The sequence below is a fragment of the Trichinella spiralis genome, assembly GCF_000181795.1.
Source record: "Trichinella spiralis strain ISS 195 chromosome Unknown Scfld9, whole genome shotgun sequence".
Taxonomy (NCBI): Eukaryota; Metazoa; Nematoda; class Enoplea; order Trichinellida; family Trichinellidae; genus Trichinella; species Trichinella spiralis.
Genome location: NW_003526948.1, coordinates 4,160,159 through 4,184,325, shown reverse-complemented (window position 1 = coordinate 4,184,325; position 24,167 = coordinate 4,160,159). Strand labels below are relative to the sequence as shown.

The window sequence follows — 24,167 nt, the reverse complement described above, 5'->3', positions numbered from 1 at the left end:
TGTATATATATAGATATAGATATAATATTCATATATAATACATATTCGTATATAATATATACTCATATGGAAATACTTTCTGTTCGTGTGAAAATATAGAGAAATGTTCATAGTTGCTTTGTTTTTCCATACATAGAAAATAAATGAATTTGATCTCGACAATGCAAGTAAAAGTTGTTTGTGAGGATATGATTTTGGCAGTGAACTGCATGAAAATTCTGCATAAGACCAAAGTAGGTAGTCCTTGTTTAGAAAGATCCTGTATCATAAATACGAATTGTTACAACGCAGAGTAAGAATAAAGCAGAAAAAAGCAATAATTCAGTGATTCTGTGAAGCAAACCCGCTTTGTTTGTGAAAAATTGCTTTTAGCTGTTTGGTAAATAATATGCTTTAATATTGTGATCAGTATCATATCTGGGTGATGTGTAGTTGCCGATGTTGTATTCTTTGGTAGCAGAAATTTGTGGATGTAATTTTTTCGCCACTTTTCTTGGATATGGCCAAAATGGCAATCCCCATCGCGTTCTTGCTTGAATCCACGGTGGCCAGTTGTATGGCATAAATGGATAAAATGGATAATACGGTCGCCACGGTCGATATGGAGCGCCATATGTTGACCCTGAATAATAAATAGTTTTATATCGTTGTAATTAAAATGTACATTTTAGTACACTTACAAACTGGACAACAGTAGTAAGGTCCAATATCAACAGTATTGACAGCAAAACAATAAGATTGAGGTGGACACTGAGGCCATGGACGCCTGGGATCACAGGGAATTCCAAGGGATGCACCACCTGGACACGGTCCCCCAGGAACTCGGACAGGTCGAATCGCTGCAGGGAAAAATGGAATCCTTGGTACTGGTCGTGGAATCGGTTGAACGATAACTGGAGGTGGCATTGGTGGGGGTGGAGGTGGTAACGGTTGCACAATAATTGGTGGTGGTGGTGGTGGTGGTATCGGTCGTATAATAACCGGTGGTAGCGGAGGAGGAATTGGTGGTGGCATAATCACCGGCGGTGGCATGGGAGGAGGTATTGGTGGCGGCATTGGGGGTGGCAGTGGAATTGGACGTGGTATTAATGGAGGAGGAAATGGTCGTATTATTGGTGGTGGTACTATGGGCCTTGGAATTATTGGAGGAGGGAAAGGTCTTGGAAATGGCCGAGGGAATATTCCTGGTTGAAAAAAAATTGGCCTTACTGTTGGTTGGATAACTACAGGTCTAACTGTTGGTACGATGGCTGCAATTGGTCTGACAATTGGTCGAACGATTGGTCGGATATATGGTGACACTATTGGCCGAACCACCGTTCCTAAGAACTGCCTTTTTTTATTGACATCTGAAATACGGAATTTAAATAATTGAAAGTTGAGGCAATGTATTAATACTAAAAATCCGTTACTTGGCTGAGCCGTTTGTACAACCACCAGAATAAGTGCAAAACATACGGGCAGATAAAATTTTCTGAATTCCATTAGCAACTGAATGAATGTGAGGAAACGATGCAGCTGCCAGCAGAGCTTGCAAACGACTGAATGACAGACGAACAAGTGTGTGAATCAGTTTTGCTTCACTTTTGATATAGTTGGCAACTTCCTGATGTTGTAAAATGGCACTGTTGACCCAGAATCTTACGGTTTGTATGAAGAAATGGCTGCAAATTATTGAAATGCATTCAAATAGCGCTTGACCAATGCAAATAGTGATCACCGGTCAGAAGCGTGCCTAGTCGACGTTGATACTCTTGCAAACATTGGCTAACTCTTACAGTTTGAATAGCTGGCCACTTTAACGCGTTCTTTTTCAATCATATGGGCGTGTTGAAAAGTTGATTGACAAAACCGCACCATCAATTGAGAAACTAATTAGCAATTGAAAATCAGTTTCAAATCGTGATACAAGACCAATTTCAATTTCAAAACATTAGCATAACATTTCTTAAATTCTGGTTAGTTATACAGCACGCTTGTAAATGGCTTCACGGAAATTTGTCACGCTTTTTCTTCTTATTCATTATGACAATAACATTGAATTTTATTTAAAATGATTTTGAAGATGGTTTTTCAGTCTTTGCTTAATTTGATGATAAACTACTTTTTCAAATGGCTATATAATTTTTTTCAGATGATATATAGCATATATTTATTGTTATAACATATGTATACATATATTTTTACAGTACTGCATATGTATATGTATATGTATATGTGTATGTACTGCAAAATGCATGCTTTAAGTGACTCATTTAAATATGGTAGTATTTTATTTTATGTAGTTTTTACTTTTATTTGTAATGTATAATGTTTTTTTTAATTAATTAAGACAATTCAGTAGATCGATAATAGCCCATATTAATAATGGGTAAAAAGTTGTCAAGTATCGAAAACATTGCATTACAATTCAGGAACATTGATGAACAAGTTGTTATTAATATTAATAAAACATTAATAACAAAGCACTTTTCGTAGTTTTAATGAAATGTTTTGCATTAATTTGTTTTTTTTTTCGTTCAATAAACTGCCACATGCAAGGATGTTTTTGCTGAAGTGAGTTGTGACATTATAAAATAAAAATGATGAAAAATAAATTTTTTGTTAAAGCTAAATTTCAACCAGTTAAAAAGCTGCACATGACAGATTTCAGCGTGAAAATTGAAACTAAAATTCAAACATAACTTGTCAATCACGCATATGCACATGCACAAATCGACGGCACATTTGATAGCTATAGCATGCATGCATGTGTTAGTCATGTTTGCAGCTTTTTGTCATCTCAGCTGCAAAACAAGGAAGTGTGATTGCATGATGTTAACAGTAAGAAAAAAGAAAACAAAATAAAGCATTGTTTTTAAATGCAATGAGGAAATGTTCAGCTGAAATTTGTAAATGTGCATGCGGTCGGTCTGTAAAACGTCAAGTGTAAAAAATAATGCTTTTTTGAATATTTAAATTTTATTTCTAGATCAGCGATAACTTTTCTGAAAAATATCTGTTTAGTTTTTGCAATTAGCGTAAATTTGAAAGGCTGATCGTTGTGCAAATGCAATAACGTTTCACACTGGATATTCAAAAGCATTCGAGGAAAAACGAACAGCATTTGCTTTAGTTTTAAAAATGTACTTTCTTTTTGCTGAACATTTTTCATTTCTGCTTGCAAATGAAAGCTAAAGTTTTGCAAAAACACTATAAAGTCACAAAATTTGTTTTTATTTTACGAGTTAAATAATAAATGTAATAATTAATATTTGAAATAGAAGGTTGAATTTAGAAAATGTGCGAACTTGCTTTACTTATTTGAATATTGATTTATTTAAAATGTAAAGTCAATTTAAAAATCTGCTTCATGCTCTTATACAAGCCGCTGTTGCAATAAATGAAATACCTTACAGTCGGCAGCTTTACGATTTATTTTCCTTTTTCAAATTTAATTGCGTTCTTGGAGTATGTGTTTCAAAAAAAATTGTTCTTATAATTATGGTCAAAATTATAATTTTAAACAAAATATTTTTAGTTTCTGACTTGCTTAAGTGAAATTGCAACTGTTTTCATTAAACTTGATTCATTAAATTGAATTGCTAACAACCTTGTAAAAAGAAATCAATTGTAACATTAATTTTTATGGTTTTCACAATAAAACAATCTCTTTTCGATGTAAATTATTATATAAAAGTTTCAAATATGAAGTAATGTTCTTTACTTGCTTGATAATGATTTTAAAAATTGAAATTTTTACGTAATTTCCCATTAATCGTAATCTTTAGATATTAATTATCATTATAAACTTTTGATAATATTTGAAAATCAATTCAGCGAAGATCATTATTCATTAAGTAAACTTTGTTTAGCTTTTCAATTTATCATACTTTTAGCATTTGATGAATTAATTTTCAATTGCAACAATTATAAATTTAATTTTCATTAAACAAGTTATCATTCTTTATCTAACCGGCTGCAAAAGAATCAGCAATTAAGTAAGCACAAATATAATCTTTAAATTTCCACAAAACAACATTCACTGTTGTGAGTAATGAAAATTTGTAATTCACACGTAAATGAGCTCTGTTTTTCTTCTTTTTTATTATCATTTTTTAACGTGAATTTTACTGATTGTTTTGATAATGATATTTATTGTTGTTTAAACATGAATTTTCTGCACTTTTTAGAATTAAACAGTTTGCCTTACGTTTGTAATAAAGTCATATAAAATACTGATATAGCAACTGTTCATCAATATTACATCACTTCAGAAAAAAACTCTGTACATCTAAAATTAGCATTTGCAACAGTTGTTCTGCTTCAAATTTCATTCGTTTTTCAATTGAAAACAGTTTTATGCTATTAGAATATATTTTTGTTTCTTATATAGAGGATGACTTTGTTAACAAATAATTATGTATTAAAAAACGATAACTACCTTCGTTTCTGTAATAATTTTAAACTCTGATTTGTCGCTAATGATCACTTCATTAGGATAATTTTATTTGTCAGTGTTGTATATTTATATATGAAATTATAATTTGCAATTAACAAATGCTAATTTGCTCCAATGAAATGGTATGTCGGAGTAATTTTCACATTGCACACTGCAATTTTTGCTACTTATTGATGTTTTCATAATTAAGCAAAAAAGCTCAAGCAGAAAGCAAAAGAATCAGTTTGCACATGAATGATAAACTACACATTTTTCTTGAAAATACACGCTGCTATGCCCAACAATGTATTTTAGAAAAATGATATTTCAAAAGCCACACTTTTACGTAAAATCGATCTGATTATATTCTTATGGATTTTTTCCTTTCTTTTTAATTTTTTGATCTTTAAAATGACACAAAATGCAAAAAGTTTCAAAGTTTTTATTAAATATTTTTAATGTAATTGAATTTTTAATAATAACACATAAGTATGCGCATATCAAAAAGTTAAATAAATTATCAATGCAAAACCAATTAATATTAATTGAAAACGACTGATATTTTTTTGGTCTATAAAAACTTAATTTAACTTATTCAATTTTAATGGAAGCCCTCATTTTGTAATAAATTTCTTTAAAAATAGTCTTTTTAATCTATGTTAAGTGCATGCTTGAAAATTATTTTACAAGTTCAATCTTTATTAGCTTTAGTGTAGCTTTCACTTCAATAAAATGAGTGATTGGAACATTCAATTTGAAGTTTTTCGACAATTTAAACAGTCATTTCAGCTTTTGAATCAGCCTGTAAAATGAAAAAAGTACGACAATATAAATAGTACTGAAATTTGATACATGAAAGGTTGCGAGAAAGCAGAACAAACTGATACAGGTATGATATTAGATGAGTAAAAAGGTTGAATGAATGATTCGCATTACATTTTCAGTTATTTTATAACAAGAACAAATGCAAATTTCAGATGCATGCTTTTGAGCATAAATTATAAAATTTTATTCTGTTTGAATTGCACGTTCTGTTTGTTTTAATATTAATAAGATGTGCTACTTTCTGCTATTTATATACAGGAAGCTCATTTCGTCTGTAGTTATGCATTATTTATCCAAATAAATGTGATGCAAGAGCAATATGTACTCATACAACATCATTTATATTTAATAGCCACAGATTATTTAATATGCAAACAATTTGATATCACTTGCAGTGAATAAGTTTTTTCAATATACTGTAATAAAGATTTTCAAGTGTAATTACAGTATCCTAAGCGATTAACATCTATATGCTTTTTGTACGTGTGATCGCTATGCTGCTTCGTTCAGTCGTGAAGAAAGTTTGATCAATGACTACTTGGATCTCGGAATACACAACTGCTTTTAGCTTTGCCTTGCTCTTGATATTGTGCAGAATTGACTGGCAGTGTTAATGGCTTCTGGAATACCGAGAAAGTTTAGCGAAAAAATTGCGATCCAACAACGCAAATTAAATGAAGACCAGTCAGCTTTTGAACAAATTATGGCCGAAGTCCACTCAATCACACGGGTATGTTAGTTTTGCCATTTTGAAAATGTTGCTTCCGGGTTTCGTGCTAACAACAACCATTTGTAATAATGCATGTGCTGTTTGTTGGTTTGCCAGTTGAGCTTTCGATTTCCAGCATTCTGTAATTCTGATATTCACTAATGATTAATGATTTTAAAATGGGTTTTCACTGATCACATTTCAACATTTTACCATGCGCTGTCCCATAGGAAAAGATTGTTGTAAATTTTCGAAAAATCTCTCGTTATCGTAAATGATTTTTAGTGCTTATTTCAATTTTTACTGCTAACTATTCCATTTGCGATTGTAAATTTTCAATCGACTATATGTTCGACTGCTTGAGCGAGTGGTATAATCAGCTAGAATGGATGGGTGTGTTAAGAAGATTGAAAATTATAGAATTTAAAACCGTCTGTTTTGCGCTTTACGTTGGGATCTGCCAGAGCTGTGATTGCACCGTTCTGATGTTTGGTTGGAATGGCGACGCGCTGTCTAGCGTGTTACAAGCGCATTGACGGACGCGGAATTTGACACGCGATCAAGAGCGCTTGTTAGTTGAGGTTTTTTAAGAAATAAAATCGATTGAACACACGTATGATAATTTAGCCATCCGTGACGTCCCGGGTTTAGTCTGGTTTAATCATTGTTTTGTTTTGTTTTTTATTTATTTGGTTTTTTCTGAGAGAGTTTCTCAAGTTTGTTTGTTTTGTTCAAGATTGTTTCAGTTGTGTTGAAGTTTGCTTTTTTATCTGTCTCCTTGTTGCTTTCAACTGGACAATTTGGCTCCAATTTGTCACTGTTAGATGTGCTTGGCACGATGTTGTCGTTTGATCAATTGTCATCAGAATTCCTCATTCATAAATCGTTGCCTTGTTGTTGTTGTTGTTGTTGTTGTTATCGTTCAAATTTCTTTTCTCGTCATTATCTCTTCCATTGTGTCAGTTGATCATCACAGTAATTCATGGAAGGTTTTCCATTTTTATTCGGCTATAGATTTCTTGAAAATATTGCGAGAGAAATTGTTCAATATCATTTGATAAATTGTATCCAAGGACAATGCGTTGTACCTGCGTTTATTTTTTTACAGTACCTTGTGAATTTTGGGCACATCTCCCGTAGAAGAATCAGATTTTTTTTCCATTTGACACTTCCCTGCGAATTCAACTTTTCCCTTGACGTAGCATTTTTGATAAGTATTTCAACAAATCAACAAAAATTGCACTGCGAGAAAGAGCATGGGGAATTTCATTCTGGAATCTGGACAGTTGTTATTTGCATGGTTGACAGAGGGCATATTTGCTAATATAGCAAAAATGAAAGCTTCTTAGCGTTTGCTCGCCATTTCATTTATTCATCACCAGCGGCAGAATAGCATTCAGATTTGTGTTTTTGCTCGATTAAATAAGTTCAAAATTGTAACATCATGCAATAGAAATGGCTGTCGAATTTGACAAACAGGCAAAGAGACCGACCCATTCGGCTTTATCGTTGATCTTGTCATCAGATTATACGGTTGCATTGCATTGATACATTTGATGAGAAATCGTTAAATTGTATTTTTAATTTAGAGGAATAAAGTTAAGTTTTTCTCCTTTTTTTTCAAATTGGTAATTCAACAGGCGCATTCGATGCCGAGCTGCACGTATTGTTTATGTATATTAAATTTTGGGCAACGAATGGACGTGCAAGCGTGGGCTTGCTTTCTCTTGTTGAGCACGTTTAATTGCTTTTTAAGGTTGAAATTAATATTGAAATTTTATTCATCTCACTGTGCGCGTTGCCGAACAACAGCTTAGCAACGGTTGATTAGTGACCCCTTGGCAATTGATATTTTGTATTCGTCGTCCTTTTCCTATTCTTGTTCTTCTTTGATCTACTACCACTGAAACGTGATGCAGTTATTTGTTTCGCAGTTTGGCAATTGGAATTTTTATTTTTTTCAAACAGGAAGCTTTTGATCAGTTGACTGTGATTTTTTTAAATTTCATTTTCAACAAAATGTCCAAATTGTCAATCTACCACGAAAACATGATGATAATGGTGATGTTGCAATTTCCGAAATGAAATAATGGAAATGATAAATATTTTTATTAAAAATATGACAAAATGTAAAAGTGGACGAGGATATCGTTTTTGCTTGAAACAGTAGTATAACAATATTGTTGCGTTAAAATCAGAAGTGTCAATTTTCAGTTCTTTGAAACACGGTTGCACAGCTTTATATTACACAGCTGTTGTTATTTTTCTTGGAAACTGATGCTACACTTTTCAAATGTCGAACCTCGCATATCAATTTATTCAAATATATATATATATACATGTATAACATGTGGTGTTGAAAATATTGTGAATTTTCTTTTCTCCCTTTTTATGCTATTCATAGTCGAATTGCAAAGTTGCATTGTGATTTATCGTTTTGTTTATTATTTTTTCCCCCTTCTCAGTTGAGTGTTATTGAAGATTTGTTCGTTTTTCACTGCAAGCAGCTGTGTGTCTGTGTGTGCGGATAGCGGCGACTTTAGCTGACGGCTTTGTCTAGACTAGATGATATTTAGTTGTGGCCAAATGGTAAAAATTTAGTTGCGGAAAATGATGAAAGATTAGAGAACATTTCGAAAGCACACACACACACACACATACAGATGCGGAGAGTGTGTAAAAATTATTTATTTTAAAAAAATAGTAATGATTCTAATTTTAAACGGAAAGATATTTTTGGAAAATATGTAATTTTTTGTTATTTTCTTCTTTTCGGTTTTCTTCTCTTCATCTCTGCTTCTGTTTAGCCCTCTCTGCCTCTCTATCCCTCTCTATCTCTGCTCTCATCTCTTCTGCCTTGTCCCCGCTTGCAAATATTCGGATCGATGGTTTAGCAGAAATTCAGTGTTCCCATAATTTGCTATTCATCGAGAGCAGTTGGTTTGAAGTGAAGTGAAATTTCGAAGACGGGCTTTGTGTCGGCCAACAAATATTCCGCCGGACACAACGACGCTTTGATTAGCTTTCAGAATCGTTCGCTTCCTTCCTGTATTTGTCTGAACATTCGAGAAATTGATGAGCACAGTTTTCAATTGGGCATATATCTGTTTGTTGGAGAATTATTCAAAAAAGACAGACAATAAAGAGAAGCAGAGTAAAATGGACCAGCAACAAATAAATGAACGATCGATGAATGATCCATCATTAATTGATATTATATCCGTTTGGTGATGGTGGAATGTTTTTCATCCGGTGATTTTTCTGCTTCAAAAAATTTCTTTTATTTTCACATATTTTTGATTGAAAATTGTCTTTTGAAATTTCTATTGATTTCTCTTTTTTTTTCATTTGCAACAACAATCCCTTTCTTTAGGTTGACAATTGAAAACAGCTTCGTTATAGTTGAATGCATTTTTATCATATCAATTCATCATATTTTATTTTCACGAGAACAAGTTTGATCCTTTGTCACACTTGACAGTATTATATGTGTATACATATATATATATATATATATGTACAATGAAAAGTGAAAAGCAAACAAGCTTTTTTTTCTATTTTTTGTGGTTTTTTGAATTCAGTTTCACGTTTTCAATTTGGCAAATTTGTGACTTTTTTCCATTGTAATTCTTGGTGCAGTAATTTTGCTTGTATTTAATTTTTCAACTTGTTTATGAATATAATATTTTTGGAAAAATTTTCTTCATAAAATTCAAAAGAATAATAATATTCAATTGGTATGGGAAAATGATGAGTGTCATCAACAGAGAGGTGTTTCGATCGTTGTTGTTATTTGACAAATATTAGTTGGGTAAATTAAATTTCAAGTGAACTGAAATTTGCCAAACAGACGACGATGATGGCAAGTCGATTGAATTTTACACAGCAGTGATATTATTGGTGAACGTTCAATTTGTTTATGTTCGATTATTATTGCATATAGTCAATATACGTGATGTTCATATATTGACTATATGTAATACCTTACATTCCCTTTCCTCCACCCTTTTCTTCCTCGCTCTTTTCTATTTCTACCGATGTAAACATAAATTTATTTATTTATTTATTTATTTCTCTCTCTTTCTCCGTCTGTGTATTTGTTAGAGCAGATAGTAATTCGCAGATCAATTCGAATTTTGAATTGGTTGGAAATTGAATTTGCAAAGATGCTCACAACGAGGCTGCTTCTCTCGAACATAAATGGCAGGCAAAGAATGCAATTGCGATTTTATTTGTTTGCTTTTTTGTTACAAAAATAGCTAATTGCGGGAAATTTGGCACCGCCTGCTTCGCTTGCAATTTTGATATTTGAAACTAATAACGGCAACGACAATAGCAGTCGGTCTTTTTTGTATCAAATTTGATTTATTTCCTCGTTGTATACTGTGAGAAAATTACATCGCATCTATGACAACTATTGATTTGCTTTTTTTTTGTTCTTCCACCAGAACGATTACTTCGTTTAGTCTTTATTATTAGCATTTTTGCAATTTTAATTTTCTCGGTAATTTTAGGTAGGAAGAGAATTAATTGTTGTTCAGTTGAAATAAAATCCAATACAGTTAATAATGATGATTGATTAAAAAAAATTGGTGTGTAGTCCAGTGGTAATTTTCGAATCGAATTATATACATATATACATATATGTGGAACAAATTGGTCACCAATGAATGCGATGAGAAGGAGTTGAAATGAATTTCATTTTGTGGGATTTTTTTTCTTTTTTTTGCCTATTTTGATCTGTTGCATATTTCATGGTTGTCCGTGAGGTACAATGGGAAAGATCCAACGCGAAGTGAAGTGAATCAATTGGATCGAAATCATCTCCGACTTGTTAAGCGAAATTGTTTCTTTTTTCTTCCCCTTTTTGAATATTATTACTCTTCGAAATTAAATACTTTTTGACATTGATCGATCAGTCTCCGACATGCAGCATTGCTAGAGAAAGCAACTTTTATTTCTATTGCTTATTTAAACTGAAAAAATAATAGTTTTTTTTCATTTATTATTTGTTCATCCATTGCTAAAATGACAATAGTTAGTGTTCATCGATCACAGGGTGTTTGTAGTATTGTTGGCAAGTTATTTTTTTTGTTCATGTTCATCCCGTTGGAAAAGGAGGAAGTAGGCGTACTGTACTTATTTATTTATTTATTTATTCATTTTGGGGCTTTGTTTGGCTGACAAATGTGTGGAAACGAGACGACGACGAGTTGGCGGCTAATAATAATGCCCATAAAGTTGTGCAAGGAAAATTGAGAAAAAATCCTCATCGAATTTTCTTTACTGCTGTTCAAGTTCGAAAATGGTGGAGGGGGTGGAGTTGAAAGAGGTGGAGAAGAAAGAAAGAAAGAAAAAGAAAAATAGCATCAGAGGGGGAGGGGGAGGAAGAGGAGGGGGAATTTTTAATTCTGTTATTATTTGCTTTGGAATGGAACAAAAGCTTCTTCATTTCATCGTTTCATTGCAACTTGTTCGTCCTGGAAGCGAGAGCATTTCACTTTGACAAATCGCCTAAACAGCTGACAACATCGAGCGATGCTTTCTTGCTCTCCGTGTTTGTCTTGCTCCATCATCGTCTTCAACGTTTAATGATCATCACTGCATCGCAATACGGATCCGCAAGACTGGAAGGCACTTGTCTCGTCAAGGGTGGGCAGATTTAAAAAATGGGGCTCTAGAGGGGGGGGGGATATAGCCAACAAACAACTGTGCACACAATTTTTTTATGCACATGCTCGGCATCTGATCGTTTGCATTCATTCGTGCCTAGTATCATTGTGCATTGTCTGTCAACGATGGACGATGTGTGATCTTGTGATATCAGTCGACAAAAATCACCCACGTATATGCACAAAAATTAATTTTATACAGCTGAAATTCAACTGAAATATAGAAATGGAAACAATGTTGTCCACTTTTGCATTTTTATTATTCTATTGTTGTTGTTTATTAATGAATACTGCTTGTTGAATTCAATTATTAATTGCAATACTACCATTCTTGTCATCTATCTTTAGACATTTCTGATCTTGATGCATGAAAATTTTCAAAATTTATTTTCGAATATTTTTTTTCTTATTTTCTAGCTTTTCTCTTGTTTTTTATTTGATTGATGTTGATCTACAGATCAATTGGAGGTTTTTCTTCAATTTACTTGATTGAAATGAACATTTCCTTTCACGTATGACTGATCATCGTACTGCATTTTCTATTAATAATAATAAAGTTTATCATTCTTTCCCGTTTATTTAACATTCTTCCTTGTTTCTTTTTTTATATTAATTTTTTTATGTTCTTTATTTAGAATTTGAACAATGCTTATTTCTGTACTTTTTTTTCCATCAATTCAGCTTTTACTTGATGAAAGAATTCACTTGCATTTACTTATAGTGGCAGTTTTTTTTTCTATCATGTCGATATATGCTCAATACTGAGAACATGCATAGCAGACGTTGTGCAATGGAAAGCGGTTTAGTTTATTTAGCCTGGCTGTTGTTGCTTTTTTGCAACAAATAGCAGCAGCAGCAGCAGCAGCAGATCGAGTGATAGAACCAGGAAATGATAATTTTGGAAAATGGATTGTTTTTTGAAAAACAATTAATTTTATGCAAAATAATAGTTGTTGTTATTCACGATTTTTTTCGCTTATTAATAGAATAATAAAATGCACTTTTCAATTTACTATGATATTTTATTGTAAATTTTTTTTGCTTTTGTACTATGCTATTGGTCAATTTCGAAATTTTTGACATCAAATCAGTTAGATCATCAATTGCAAATTTAATCAAAGAAAAAGTAGCAGTCAGCATGGTTATTGCTAATTGGCTTTTTTCATTATTTTTTCTTATTCTTTGCTCAACGGTTGAATTTTCCCTCTGGTCCCAGAATTCGTCGTCTTTTCCTCTTATTTATTTCATTATTTTAATCAAATATATTTTGCATTATTATTCTGGTTACTATTTGAAAAACAAGCTATAAATGTTCGAAATGATCGTTGAAAATTGGTTTTTATTATCCGTTTTATTTTATTGTTTCCTTTCTTTCCATCCTAGCAACAACGAATACATGACTTCTAGTGATGTGGTTGTGGGCTGATTATGCTCGTTGAGTATTGCTCTTTGGTGGGACATTGAAATTGAAGAAAATGCATCTAGGAAGTGGTTATAGAGTCAATTGTTCTTAATTTTTGAACGAAAATAACAAAAATAGAGAGGAAGAACAAGCCACAAATAGAGCATACATGCATGCATGGATAGCAATTTGAATTGTTCGAATGATTATACATATCACACAAAATGCAAAAAATTTGGCAGTAATAATAATAATAATAAATGATGGGATTCATATGTTCAGTAAATAAAGAAAGAAAGAGAAAATAAGAAAAATAAATATGAATTATATGAAGATCAAGTTGGATACACGATGCGCCATACTTCTGTTATTATTTATTACATTTAAGCCTCTTTTCTTTTTCACTTTTACTCTCCACTGAGGGTTTATTTTATTAAGAAAGGAAAAATTTTTTTTCTCTCTCAATAATTTGAAAATTCACACTGCTGAGAAATTTTACAAGGGAAGGTAAAAAAAAAGTGTGATTGTTTTTTAAAATTATCATTTCGCTTCATTTTTGCTAACAATGAAGTGTTCTGTTCGCAGATTATATTCAAAATTGTGAAATTTTATTAAAATACTGAACACCGAAATTGAAGTGTTGTTGATTCGTGGTGAATTATTAATTAAAAAAAAAATTTTTTTTTTCAAGAAATCTGCAACAGAGGCGGTCGATTCAGAGTTGTTTGCGCCTGGAAATTTGAAAGCGGGTCGGTCGTTGCCCAATGTGCATCACTTTTCGTCGAACGTGTCGGTCAGTTTTGTGACTTTTTCAAAATTTGCATGTGAACGTTATGATTTTTTGTTTATTTCTCATTTCAGGGTTCCAATTTTACCAGAAACTGGGTGAATGCGAGCCACGGCACCCCGGTCGCTGAATACGGTAGCGATCGATTTGTTTTGCACCCATCCAGGGGTCGTAGTCCAGGTTCCCATTGCCATTACTCGCCCTATCAGCGTAGTCTTTCTCCGCAGACTGCCCACTTCGAATCCAAATTTGAACGACACGTGAGTCCAGTGGAACAGTATTCTTTTGGATATGCTTATTTGTTTATGCTTGAAAAATTCAATTCAGGGCCCACAAACGTTTTCAGCACAGCATTATTTGCAGCCACCGGCAGATTCTAGTTGGAGGCGGTAAGAAAAGCATTATTGAATGATGTTATTATTATTTTCGTTGTTGTTGCTGGTTTTATTCATTTTTTTAAAAATTATAGCAAAGACTTAATATATTGTAGTACACATTCGGATCCGGTCCTACATGCCAGTGTGGTAATCGGTGCTTATAACAATTCTATGTCTGCAGGTTTTTCACAGATTAATCATCAACCGTTTACACCAACCCACAGTCCGCCGCTGAACGATTCTTCATCCTGTAAATTTTCGCATGAAATACCTTTTCTGGGGAGTAGAATGATTTTTATTTGAAATTTCAATTCACTTTTCAGGCGGTTCACCAATGTGCGAAGCTTGTGCATCGTCTTATTACATGTGCTCGCAGGTAGCAGCAGCCGTTGATTGCATACTGCACGATGCATGTTCACAATTTATGCATGGTATTTATTTGGTTTTTTTCAGCATGAAAAGGTGATGTCACCGGTGCGTTCGAATGACAATACCATCCAGCAAACACAGGCGACGTAAGTTTTTCTCGCTAGCAATAATTCATTTAATCTTAAACTTGACTCTACTGGATATTGTATTGATTTGATTGGGCTGTTGCTTGCATTTGTTACATTTGCTTTACAGTGATGTAGACTCGTCATCAGTATATCCTGATATCAGCACATCACCACCGTCGATTTCTTCACATTCGGCACCGTCTCCTGGGGACAACATGAACACTGCTGGTATTGATGTTTTCTCTTTGAATGAAATAAATGTTAAAATTTAGAAGAATGTGCGTGCAACATGATGGCAGTTTATCCGAATCAAATGACTGTATGTGCTGATTCAAACGACGGCTCGCAGATGCCATCTGTTGGACCAGCATCGCACTTTCCTCAGGTAAGGTGGGCAGGGGGTGGGGCATTTCTTTTTCTCCACGTCGACAATACGATTGAATTTTTGTAAGGTTTCCCAAAAGTGTCCAAGAACATCCTTCTCTCATTATCGTGACTCGACAACATCTGCACCCTGCAGTCCATGCGATTCTGTTGCTACTAACGATGCACAATCCTCATCACCAGTCCCTGCCAACGTATCACCATCGTCGTCTTATTATATGCTACAGTCTCAGCTGCAAAATTTTGGACTTGTAATTGCAAATTTGTTTTTCATGAATAATTAATGGAAACGTTCATTTTTATGCACACCCATTTAGGACGCATCGGCTGCGAATATACAATGTCGAACTGACATGCCCGACTACAATTACGAGCTGTTCATGGAACGTGAGGCATCTTTTTGCGGTCAACCGCAGTCGCAACAAAAAACCGTTACAGCTTACGTGACGCCGTAAAAATTTTTCGATGAATAAAATTGAAACAACTTTCTCTTCTTTTTTTCACTTATCAATTTATTGTTCATTTTACAGCAACGATTTTCCAGAAGAATATGCAGCAACTGATCAGGCGTTTTTTCGCTCTTCAGGTCCTGCCACATTTGGAGCTGTACTATCATCGAAAGGGAATATTCCAGACATCATTTTGACAGGTTAGTTATATTTTATTATTATTATTATTATTATTTTGAAATATAATTTTTCAATTGTGAATAATTAGTACAGATTGTGCTGTTTATTTGTTGCCGTTTTTGTATAATCTTTCCATTGAATCAGGTGCTGATGGTTCTGTCCGCAATAGTACAATGGTCACGTCGACCAATTGTCCAGTGTATTACACTTCTGCTTCGAACGAAACGGGCAGAAATGTTCAAGTGTGAGAATTTATTGTATGGTTGTTGGTGTGTTGTGCAACAAGGAGGAAGAGGAAAATAAAAGCAAAAGATGCGAATCTGCTTAGTTAGTGAAATTGGGAAATTGTTTGCTAAATTTTATTACATTTATAAATATGATATTTTGATTTTTTTGTTCGATTTCTTTCCTGTTAATAATAATAATAACGACACGTATGCTTTTTTCTACCCATTCGTTGATTCTGATATTTGTTGCATATTTTTTTAAGGCTTCTTTTTTATAATTTTTGAAAGTTGTTATTACTTTTCATAGTGCTGCTCGCTTTTGTTTTTGTTTCATTTTAAATTTTCAATGCTGTTTTTTTCTTTTTGCTTAAGCAGTGCTTTTTCTGTGATAATATTGTCCACGATGTTTGAAAAAGAGTACGGAGATTGGCATTGTGTATTTTGAAATTTTGCGAGCACATCAAAATTGCTAACAATGCAGCAGAACCAGCATTATTGGTTGATGTTGATTGGAGGAAAGATTTGTGCGAACAAACCTCTCTCTCTCTCTCTCTCTCTATCTTTTTTTCTTTGTTTTTCTCTCTCTGCTATGTATGCTATGTACCATGTGCTGTGTGGTTAGTGTTTCTTATTGAACATTTGCATATAAGTTGATTTTGAGAAGAATTTTTGCGCACGATGAAAAAATGAACCAAAGCTATTACTATTTTTTTTTCTGATCATCCATCATTGGCATGAACGACGATACTGGGGCACATTTTTTAGAGATATTTTTATTTTATTTTTCGCATAGTTTTGTTCTATCAAAGCAAATTGAAAATAAATTGAAATTTGGCTTGGCTTGGTCAGGTCAAGCGTAGACGCTGGTTCCGTATTTCTGCTTTGCCTGTTCATATATTTACACCTACGTGTCCAGCATGATGTTTTTACTTTTCGTCGTAATTCCTTTATTTCTTTGTTTTTTTTCTACTGCAGATTTTTGCTTTTTGTTTCTTATGTTTTTTGAAATTATCATTCTGAATAGCTTCTGTTTTTTAAATTTTACTGGAGAAAATTTTTTAATACTATTCACTGAATGTTGTGACAGTCGTTTATGTACTTGTACTGTACACGAAGAGCAGCAATGATGATGTAGCATTTGCATCGCTTGCGATCAATTGTACATGTTTTCGATGTCATTGTACGGTTTTATACCTCTGAGAATGTGCATTATTATTTTTCTTGTTTGATATAGTTGCGTATATGGTTTTCTCTTTTTTTGTTTTCACAGTCGTTGCTTTGCAGTATCTGTTTATACTGGTTGCTTTTGGCAAAGAACTGTTCATGCTTTTTCATTTTTTTTACAAATTATACATATCTCAAGAATATAAGATGTTCTTTTTTGGTTTCTTTTGTTATTATTCTTGTTCTTATCACCATCATCATCATCATCAGTGATTTGTCACCTAGAGACTGTTGATCTTTCTATTATCATGTAAATAAATAAATAAAGAAATAAATAAATGATTGCTAAATGAATAGCTGATCAAACTGTTATCATTACTTAACAACAACTGTGCAGTAATTGGTACATTTCAACAGTTGGTAAACTTCAAAATTAAAGTGCAAGATCTACATTCCAAAAAAGTTTTACTGCTCATTTCATCTTGATGAAACTTTATCATGCAGTGAATAGACCTCTACAGAAATATAATCTATGCAGCTGGGTTTAGCAATGTCAGTGAACAGGTGAGAATCAATTCATACAAGTGGCTGAAGTATCTTGTGAACGCAAACATTTTCAAACTAGTGACTATAGAACAGATGTGAACAAACGATGCATAATGTCTTCAATTTTGCGAATTGGCATGAATAAAATAACTAGTGGATGCAATGCAATAATATACAAAATCTACAGACAATCATTAATGCCTGTGAATCAAGACGTATTCATTGCAAATGTTTTCCTTGACAACAAGCAAACATTTCATAAATGCCGACCCAATTATCATCTGTTTTATTTATTAAGCTTCTCACTGATATCAAATGTGCGGTTATGTTGATTTACTTTCGCTATGCAACAATGATGGTATGTCACTCTGAATAATTAATTAGCTTTAAGTGTATTAGCCGGGGAGAAAAGAAATTTCACATGCAACGACATTCAATAAATTCACAATACATGACTAATTAATTAATGGGCTCATGCTTGACATTTATTCCAGTCTTTCAAAATATCTACCGGTTAGTTCAGTAAAACTAATTCCACGCTTTTCAAAAAGCACGACGAATTAGAAAATGCTCGCTTGATGAGGGCAAACCATATTGTGACGATCAAAGGTATGTAAACTTTCGATGATCTGCAATCGATGAATTTGTAACAAATTTCCTGAAATTACCAGCTGGGGAAATTGACATCTATAGAACAGAAAAGCTGCAATATTCGATTCGAAAATTGCATTCCACTAAATTTCAACTTTTGTTAATTGTTCGACGATCACTTTGATTCATGACAATGCTATGCAGAATTTGAGCGAAATCTGCCCAGTAGTTGTGGAATGATGGTCCCCTAAAGTTGGCACACCGTTTATCTCACTACATGGGTAAGCTTCCCACTTTTTGAAGGATATGTCGAAAACAATGCAACTGGAACCGCAGGGATAAGTTTGTTGTTATTCTCTGATAATATCCGATCGACTGATGCCCATAAACTGAATTTTGGTTTCCGAAGTTTTTCTCGAAAATTGAAAATTTCATGGAGTATAGACATGCCTTTTTTGAAAACCGACGAAGAACCTTTTTTCGAAATTCGCTCATTTTCTGCGTGGTAGACATTTGCATTGATTAATGATAACATTTGGCAGAATTTGGGGGGGGGGGAACTGTCCAGTAGTAGCGGAATAATGGGCTTCTAAAGTTCGCCATTTGCCTATCTCAGTACATAGGTAGGCGAGCCCATATTTTTGCAATATCTCGAGAACAATACAACAACGAACGGCGGGTTCAAGTTTGCTGCGCTTCTCTAATTATTTACGATCGACTGAAGCCCATAAAGCCCATTTTCGGATTCTACGGTTTCTCGAAAATTGCAAATTTCATGGGCTACAGACATGGTTGATTCACAAAAATCAACGAAAGTCCATTTTTCGAAATTTGAAGTTTTTTTCGATTTCTAGACATTCACAATGATTACCCATAATGTTATGCAAAGCACCATCAGAATCTACCCATATAGTTGTAGAATAAATGCGCTCCAAATTTGTCTACTGCCTATCATAATACATAAGGAATTTGCCGATCAGTAAACACTGTTTCAACGGCAGCAATTACTACCAACTTCTAGACGTGAGAAATTTTTGATATCGAAGAGATTTTAGATTTTCACTCATTTATTGTTTTTTTACGCTCAATTGAATTGAATTACTGAAATTATTGCTCAGCCTCATCCTCAGCCGTCGCATGAGTCCCGTTTACCTTCTTTTCCATTGATTAAGCTCCTGATTGATACCACATATGTGGCTATTTGAATTTATATTCGCTAAGTAAAAACGAAGCAATGACGATTTGCATAATTAGGATAATATGTAGTCGCCCAGGGTGAATGCTTATTGCAAATGCTACGAAATCAAATAAATTCACCATTCATGTCAAATTATTGGGCTCATACATGGTATTTGTTCCAATTTTTAGAGTACAGAATACCAGTAAGTACAGAGGAACTTATTCCATGCTTGTCAAAAACTGCGGCGTATTGTAAAATAATTTTGTGCTTACAGCAAGTAATTTTGCGCCAATTAAAGGAATGTAAATTTTGGATAACTCGCAATCGATGATGTTTTGAGTAATTTGATAAAGTTTCCGGTATGACCATTTGAAATTTACAGAATAAAAAGACTAACATTTTGCACGAAAATAGTTTTCCAATCTGATAATTTTAAACAGTTCTGATCTGTGAATTGTAATCAGTTTAAAAATCAAGTGAACAAAAATTTTTAATTTTTAAAACATCTTCTTTGCAAGAATGAAAATCAAGAACAATTCTTGTTAAAATAAATTTCTTTTTTAAGGTGAAAACATTCATAGTACCGTCGTAACAATTAATGAAACCATTCCATATGTACATTCATTCAACTTCTGTTTTTCATTCTTCTTCATTTCGACTAGATTAAAATTTTACATCGGTTTTAGTTTTTTTCGCATATGTCAAGAAATACGCAACCAGGTGACGTGCGCACCAGTTTACAATAGTTAGCGAATAATTCTCTACCGAAATAAATTAATTGCCTTAATCTTTGGAGAAAAAAATTTCTCTCGAAAATTGCAAATTTTCATGGGCTATAGACATGGTTGTTTTTGTGAAAATCGGTGAAAAATTTCTTTTCAAAATTTGGACATTTTTTGATTGTGATAGTTTCATAATGATGAAAGACAGTGGTTTGAGATTTTCAACGGAAACCCCTCCCCCTCCCCCAGTACTTTTGGAATAAATGGGCTCTAAATTTATCGAATGCTTGTCTTAATACATGGGGAATTCGCCAATCTCTGATTCTCTGCCGACGGAAGCAGAGACTTCCAATTTCCGTATGTGAAACATTTCTGGCTTCGAATCTTTTACAATTCTACTAATTTATCGTTTTTTTAAAGATCAATTAAATTGAATTTCTCAAATTATAGCTGTTTAATAATTATTAATTGCTGCTAATGAAAACGTATGCGTTGTAAGTGTTTACTTTGCTATAAAGCAAACATTTCATGGAATGTGGTTCCCGTTACCATCTTTATCATGTATAAATTTCCTAATGATGCCAAATGTGTGGCTATTTGAATTTAAATTCACAAAGTAATAACGATGCAATGGTGATTTGCATAATCAGTACAATATGCAGTCCCCCAAGGTTAAACTTCATTGCAAATGCTAGGAAATGAAATAAATTCACAATTCATGTAAAACTATTGGGCTTATGCATTGTAGTTCTTCGAATCTTCATAGTTATCTGGTAGTATCTACATTTAAACTTATTACATGGTTGTCAAGAACCCTGCTGCATTGTAAAAGATTATAATAATAACTGCAATCAATTTTGTGCTAATTAAAGGTATGTAAATTTTCAATATCCCGCAATGGATGATTTTTTGAGAAATTTCATAAAGCTAACGGTTTGAGCATTTGAAATTTATAGAATAAAAAGACTCGCACATTGTACGAAAATAGCTTTAAAATGTGATAATTTTTAAGAATTCTTATCTCTAAATTATAATTAATAAAAAATTCAATGAACATAGGTTTACTAATTTCGAAAGATACTGTTATTTAAATGAAAATCAGGAATAATTTTAATTAAAATAAGTGCCTTTTTTTGGTCGAAAACAATGTTAATACCATTGCATAGATGAATGAAACTGTTTCTTATGCACACTGATTAAACTTTTATCTTTCATTCCTTTTTATTTTGACGTTGTTAAAGCTCTATTTCGGTTTCAACTTTTTTACATATCTCAACAAATACGGAATAAGGAGCTGTCCGGATAATTTTATCATAGTTAGAAAAAAATTCTCTACCGATGTAAATAACTTGATTTAATTTCTGGAGAAAAAAAATTTTCTCGAAAATTGCAAAATTTCATGGGCTATAGACTTGGTTGTTTTTGCGAAAATCGGCGAAAAATTTGTTTTCAAAATTTGGAATTTTTTTGATTGTTATAGTTTCATGTTGATAAAAGAAAGAGTTTTCTAGAGTTTCAACCCAACCTAAACAATAACTGCAGAATAAATGGGCTCTAAATTTGTCCACTGCCTATATCAATACATGGGGAATTCGAAAAATCTGTGATTCTCTGCTGAAGGAAGGAGAGACTTCCAATTTCTGTATATGAAACATTTCTGGCTTTGAAGATTTTACAATTCTACTAATTTATCGTTGTTTTACAATCAATTAAATTGTATTTCTCAAAATTATAGCTGTTAAATAATTATTATTAATTTCTGCAAATCAAAACTTAAGCGTTGTAAATGTTTACTTTGCTATAAAGCAAACCATTCATGGAATCCAGCCCCGGTTACCACCTTTTTTATTGATTATCTCCTGATTGATACCACATGTGTGGCTATTTGAATTTACTTTCGCTACGTAACAAAGTTGCAATGGCGATTTGCATAATTAGCATAATATGTAGTCGCCCAGGGTGAAAATTCATTACAAACACTAGGAAATTAAATAAATTCACAATTGATGTCAAATTATTGGGCTCACACATAGTATTTGTTCGAATTTGCAGAAGATTGCACCACTACGTAAAGTCAAAATCATGCCGAGCATCTCAGAAACTACGGCGAATTCGGAAATAATTTGAAGATAAGTGAAAACAATTGTGTGCTAATCAAAGGTATGAAAATTTTCAATAACCCGCAATCGATGATTTTTCGAGAAATTTGATAAAGTTTCCAATATGACTATTTGAAATTTACAGAATAAAAAGACTAACATTTTGCACGAAAATTGTTTTCCAATCTAATAACTTTGGGCGATTCTAATCAGTAAATTGCAATAAATTAAAAAATTCAGTGAACAAAAATTTTAAATTTTTAAAGTATCTTGTTTACAAAAATGAAAATCAGGAACAATTCTTGTTAAAAAAAATTCATTTTTTTATGTGAAAAGATTGATAGTTTTGTTGCAAAAGTTAATTAAAACATTCCATGTGCACATTGATTTATCTTTTATTTTTCATTCCTTTTTATTTCGACTCGATCAAAATTTTATTTCAGTTTCACTTTTTTAACATATCTCAACAAATTCGCAATAAGTTGAGGTCTGGATAATTTTATAATAGTTAGCAAATATTTTTCTGCCGATACAAATTAATTGCCTTAATTTTCGGAGAAAAAAATTTCTCTCGAAAATTGTAAAATTTCATGAGCTATAGACTTGGTTGTTTTGCGAAAATCAGCGAAAATATTGTTTTCAAAATTTGGACGTTTTTTTATTGTTATAGTTTCATATTGAAAAACAAACAGTTTTCTAGTGTTTCAACCCAACCTAAACAATAATTGTAGAATAAATGGGCTCTAAATTTATCGACTGCCTATCTTAATACATGGGGAATTCACCAATCTGTGATTCTCTTCCAACGGAAATAGAGACTTCCAATTTCTGTATATAAAACATTTCTGGCTTCGAATTTTTTTACAGTTCTACTAATTTATCGTTTTTTTACAATCAATTAAATTGAATTTCTCAAATTGTAGTTGTGAAATAATTAGTAATTGCTGCGAATCAAAACGAAAACGTTGGAAGTGTTTACTTTGCTATAAAGCAAACATTTCATGTAATGTGGTTCCCGTTACCATGTTTTTCATGTATGAAATTTCTGAATGATACCAAATGTGTGGCTATTTGAAATTGAATTCGCAAACAAACAACGATGCAATTGTGATTTGCATAATCAGTACAATATGTACTCCCCCACGGTTAAACATCATTGGAAATGCTAGGAAATTAAGTAAATTCACAATTCATATAAAACTATTCGGCTCATGCATGGTAGTTCTTCGAATCTTCATAGTTATCTGGTAGTATGTACAGTTAAACTTATTACATGGTTGTCAAAAACTATGCCGTATTGTAAAAGTATATAATGATAAGTGCAATCAATTTTGTGCTAATTAAAGGTATGTAAATTTTTAACAACCCGCAATCAATGATTTTTTGAGAAATTTGATAAAACTGACGGTTTGAGCATTTCAAATTTACAGAATTAAATGTCTGGCATATTGCACGAATATAGCTTTCTAATGTGATAATTTTGAAAAATAATAATCTCTGAATTATAATCAATCAAAAAATCCAATGAACAAAGATTGTTTAATTTTGAAAGTTACTGTTGTATAAAAAAAATCAGGATTAATTTTTATTAAAATAAGGCCTTTTTTTGGTCGAAAACACTGATGTTTCCGATGTAAAAATTAGTGGAACCATTCCGTACGAAAAACTGATTTGACTTTTATTTTTCATTCCTATTTATTTCGACTTATTTGAAATCTTATTTTAGTTTCACTTTTTTGACATATCTCAACAAATAAGCAATAAGTGAGGTCTGGATAATTTTATAATAGTTAGCAAATATTTTTCTGCCAATGTAAATTAATTGCTTTAATTTTTGGAGAAAAAAATTTCTCTGGAAAATTGCAAAATTTCATGGGCTATAGACTTCGTTGTTTTTGCTAAAATCGGCGAAAGGGATGGTCGATTTCGGGTCAAA

The 24,167-nt window shown here is 32.6% G+C and overlaps 4 protein-coding genes across 4 annotated transcripts; 2 read left to right on the top strand and 2 right to left on the bottom strand.

Moving 5' to 3' along the window:
* Positions 1-368: 368 nt before the first annotated feature.
* On the bottom strand, positions 369-1,764 carry Tsp_05603 (hypothetical protein). Its single transcript, XM_003371902.1, has 4 exons — positions 1,721-1,764; positions 1,459-1,664; positions 681-1,349; positions 369-622 (listed from the first exon to the last, which is right to left on the bottom strand). The coding sequence occupies exons 1-4, from the start codon at positions 1,762-1,764 to the stop codon at positions 369-371; spliced, it is 1,173 nt and encodes a 390-aa protein (XP_003371950.1).
* An 11,527-nt stretch (positions 1,765-13,291) lies between these two features.
* On the top strand, positions 13,292-15,950 carry Tsp_05604 (hypothetical protein). The gene is given in 13 exon segments (XM_003371901.1): positions 13,292-13,309; positions 13,720-13,821; positions 13,890-14,075; positions 14,143-14,204; positions 14,285-14,475; positions 14,516-14,634; positions 14,646-14,707; positions 14,817-14,917; positions 14,962-15,074; positions 15,142-15,324; positions 15,391-15,524; positions 15,604-15,722; positions 15,796-15,950. The coding sequence occupies 13 exon segments, from the start codon at positions 13,292-13,294 to the stop codon at positions 15,948-15,950; spliced, it is 1,545 nt and encodes a 514-aa protein (XP_003371949.1).
* A 2,249-nt stretch (positions 15,951-18,199) lies between these two features.
* Tsp_05605 (putative HECT-domain protein) lies at positions 18,200-18,765 on the bottom strand. Its single transcript, XM_003371900.1, has 2 exons — positions 18,505-18,765; positions 18,200-18,268 (listed from the first exon to the last, which is right to left on the bottom strand). The coding sequence occupies exons 1-2, from the start codon at positions 18,763-18,765 to the stop codon at positions 18,200-18,202; spliced, it is 330 nt and encodes a 109-aa protein (XP_003371948.1).
* Positions 18,766-19,522: 757 nt separating this feature from the next.
* Positions 19,523-20,156, top strand: Tsp_05606 (hypothetical protein). Its single transcript, XM_003371899.1, has 3 exons — positions 19,523-19,712; positions 19,976-20,025; positions 20,097-20,156. Exons 1-3 carry the CDS (start codon positions 19,523-19,525, stop codon positions 20,154-20,156), a joined length of 300 nt encoding a protein of 99 aa, XP_003371947.1.
* The last annotated feature ends 4,011 nt before the right edge of the window (positions 20,157-24,167 follow it).

Excerpts from the sequence above, each read along its gene's own strand:
- Tsp_05604 (XM_003371901.1), top strand. Across the intron at positions 14,476-14,515 it reads TGAAATACCTTTTCTGGGGA|GCGGTTCACCAATGTGCGAA; the intron begins GTAGAATGATTT and ends TTCACTTTTCAG. Across the intron at positions 15,075-15,141 it reads CAGCATCGCACTTTCCTCAG|GTTTCCCAAAAGTGTCCAAG; the intron begins GTAAGGTGGGCA and ends AATTTTTGTAAG.
- Tsp_05606 (XM_003371899.1), top strand. The coding sequence starts at position 19,523 with ATGCTACGAAATCAAATAAATTCACCATTCATGTCAAATTATTGGGCT. Across the intron at positions 19,713-19,975 it reads TTTGCGCCAATTAAAGGAAT|GTGAAAACATTCATAGTACC; the intron begins GTAAATTTTGGA and ends TTCTTTTTTAAG. Across the intron at positions 20,026-20,096 it reads TTAATGAAACCATTCCATAT|TTTTTTTCGCATATGTCAAG; the intron begins GTACATTCATTC and ends CATCGGTTTTAG.
- Tsp_05603 (XM_003371902.1), bottom strand. The coding sequence starts at position 1,764 with ATGTTTGCAAGAGTATCAACGTCGACTAGGCACGCTTCTGACCG. Across the intron at positions 1,665-1,720 it reads ACTAGGCACGCTTCTGACCG|CCATTTCTTCATACAAACCG; the intron begins GTGATCACTATT and ends AATAATTTGCAG. Across the intron at positions 1,350-1,458 it reads TCAGAAAATTTTATCTGCCC|ATGTCAATAAAAAAAGGCAG; the intron begins GTATGTTTTGCA and ends TCCGTATTTCAG.
- Tsp_05605 (XM_003371900.1), bottom strand. The coding sequence starts at position 18,765 with ATGTTATCATTAATCAATGCAAATGTCTACCACGCAGAAAATGAGCGA. Across the intron at positions 18,269-18,504 it reads GTGGGAAGCTTACCCATGTA|ATCATCGAAAGTTTACATAC; the intron begins GTGAGATAAACG and ends CATCGATTGCAG.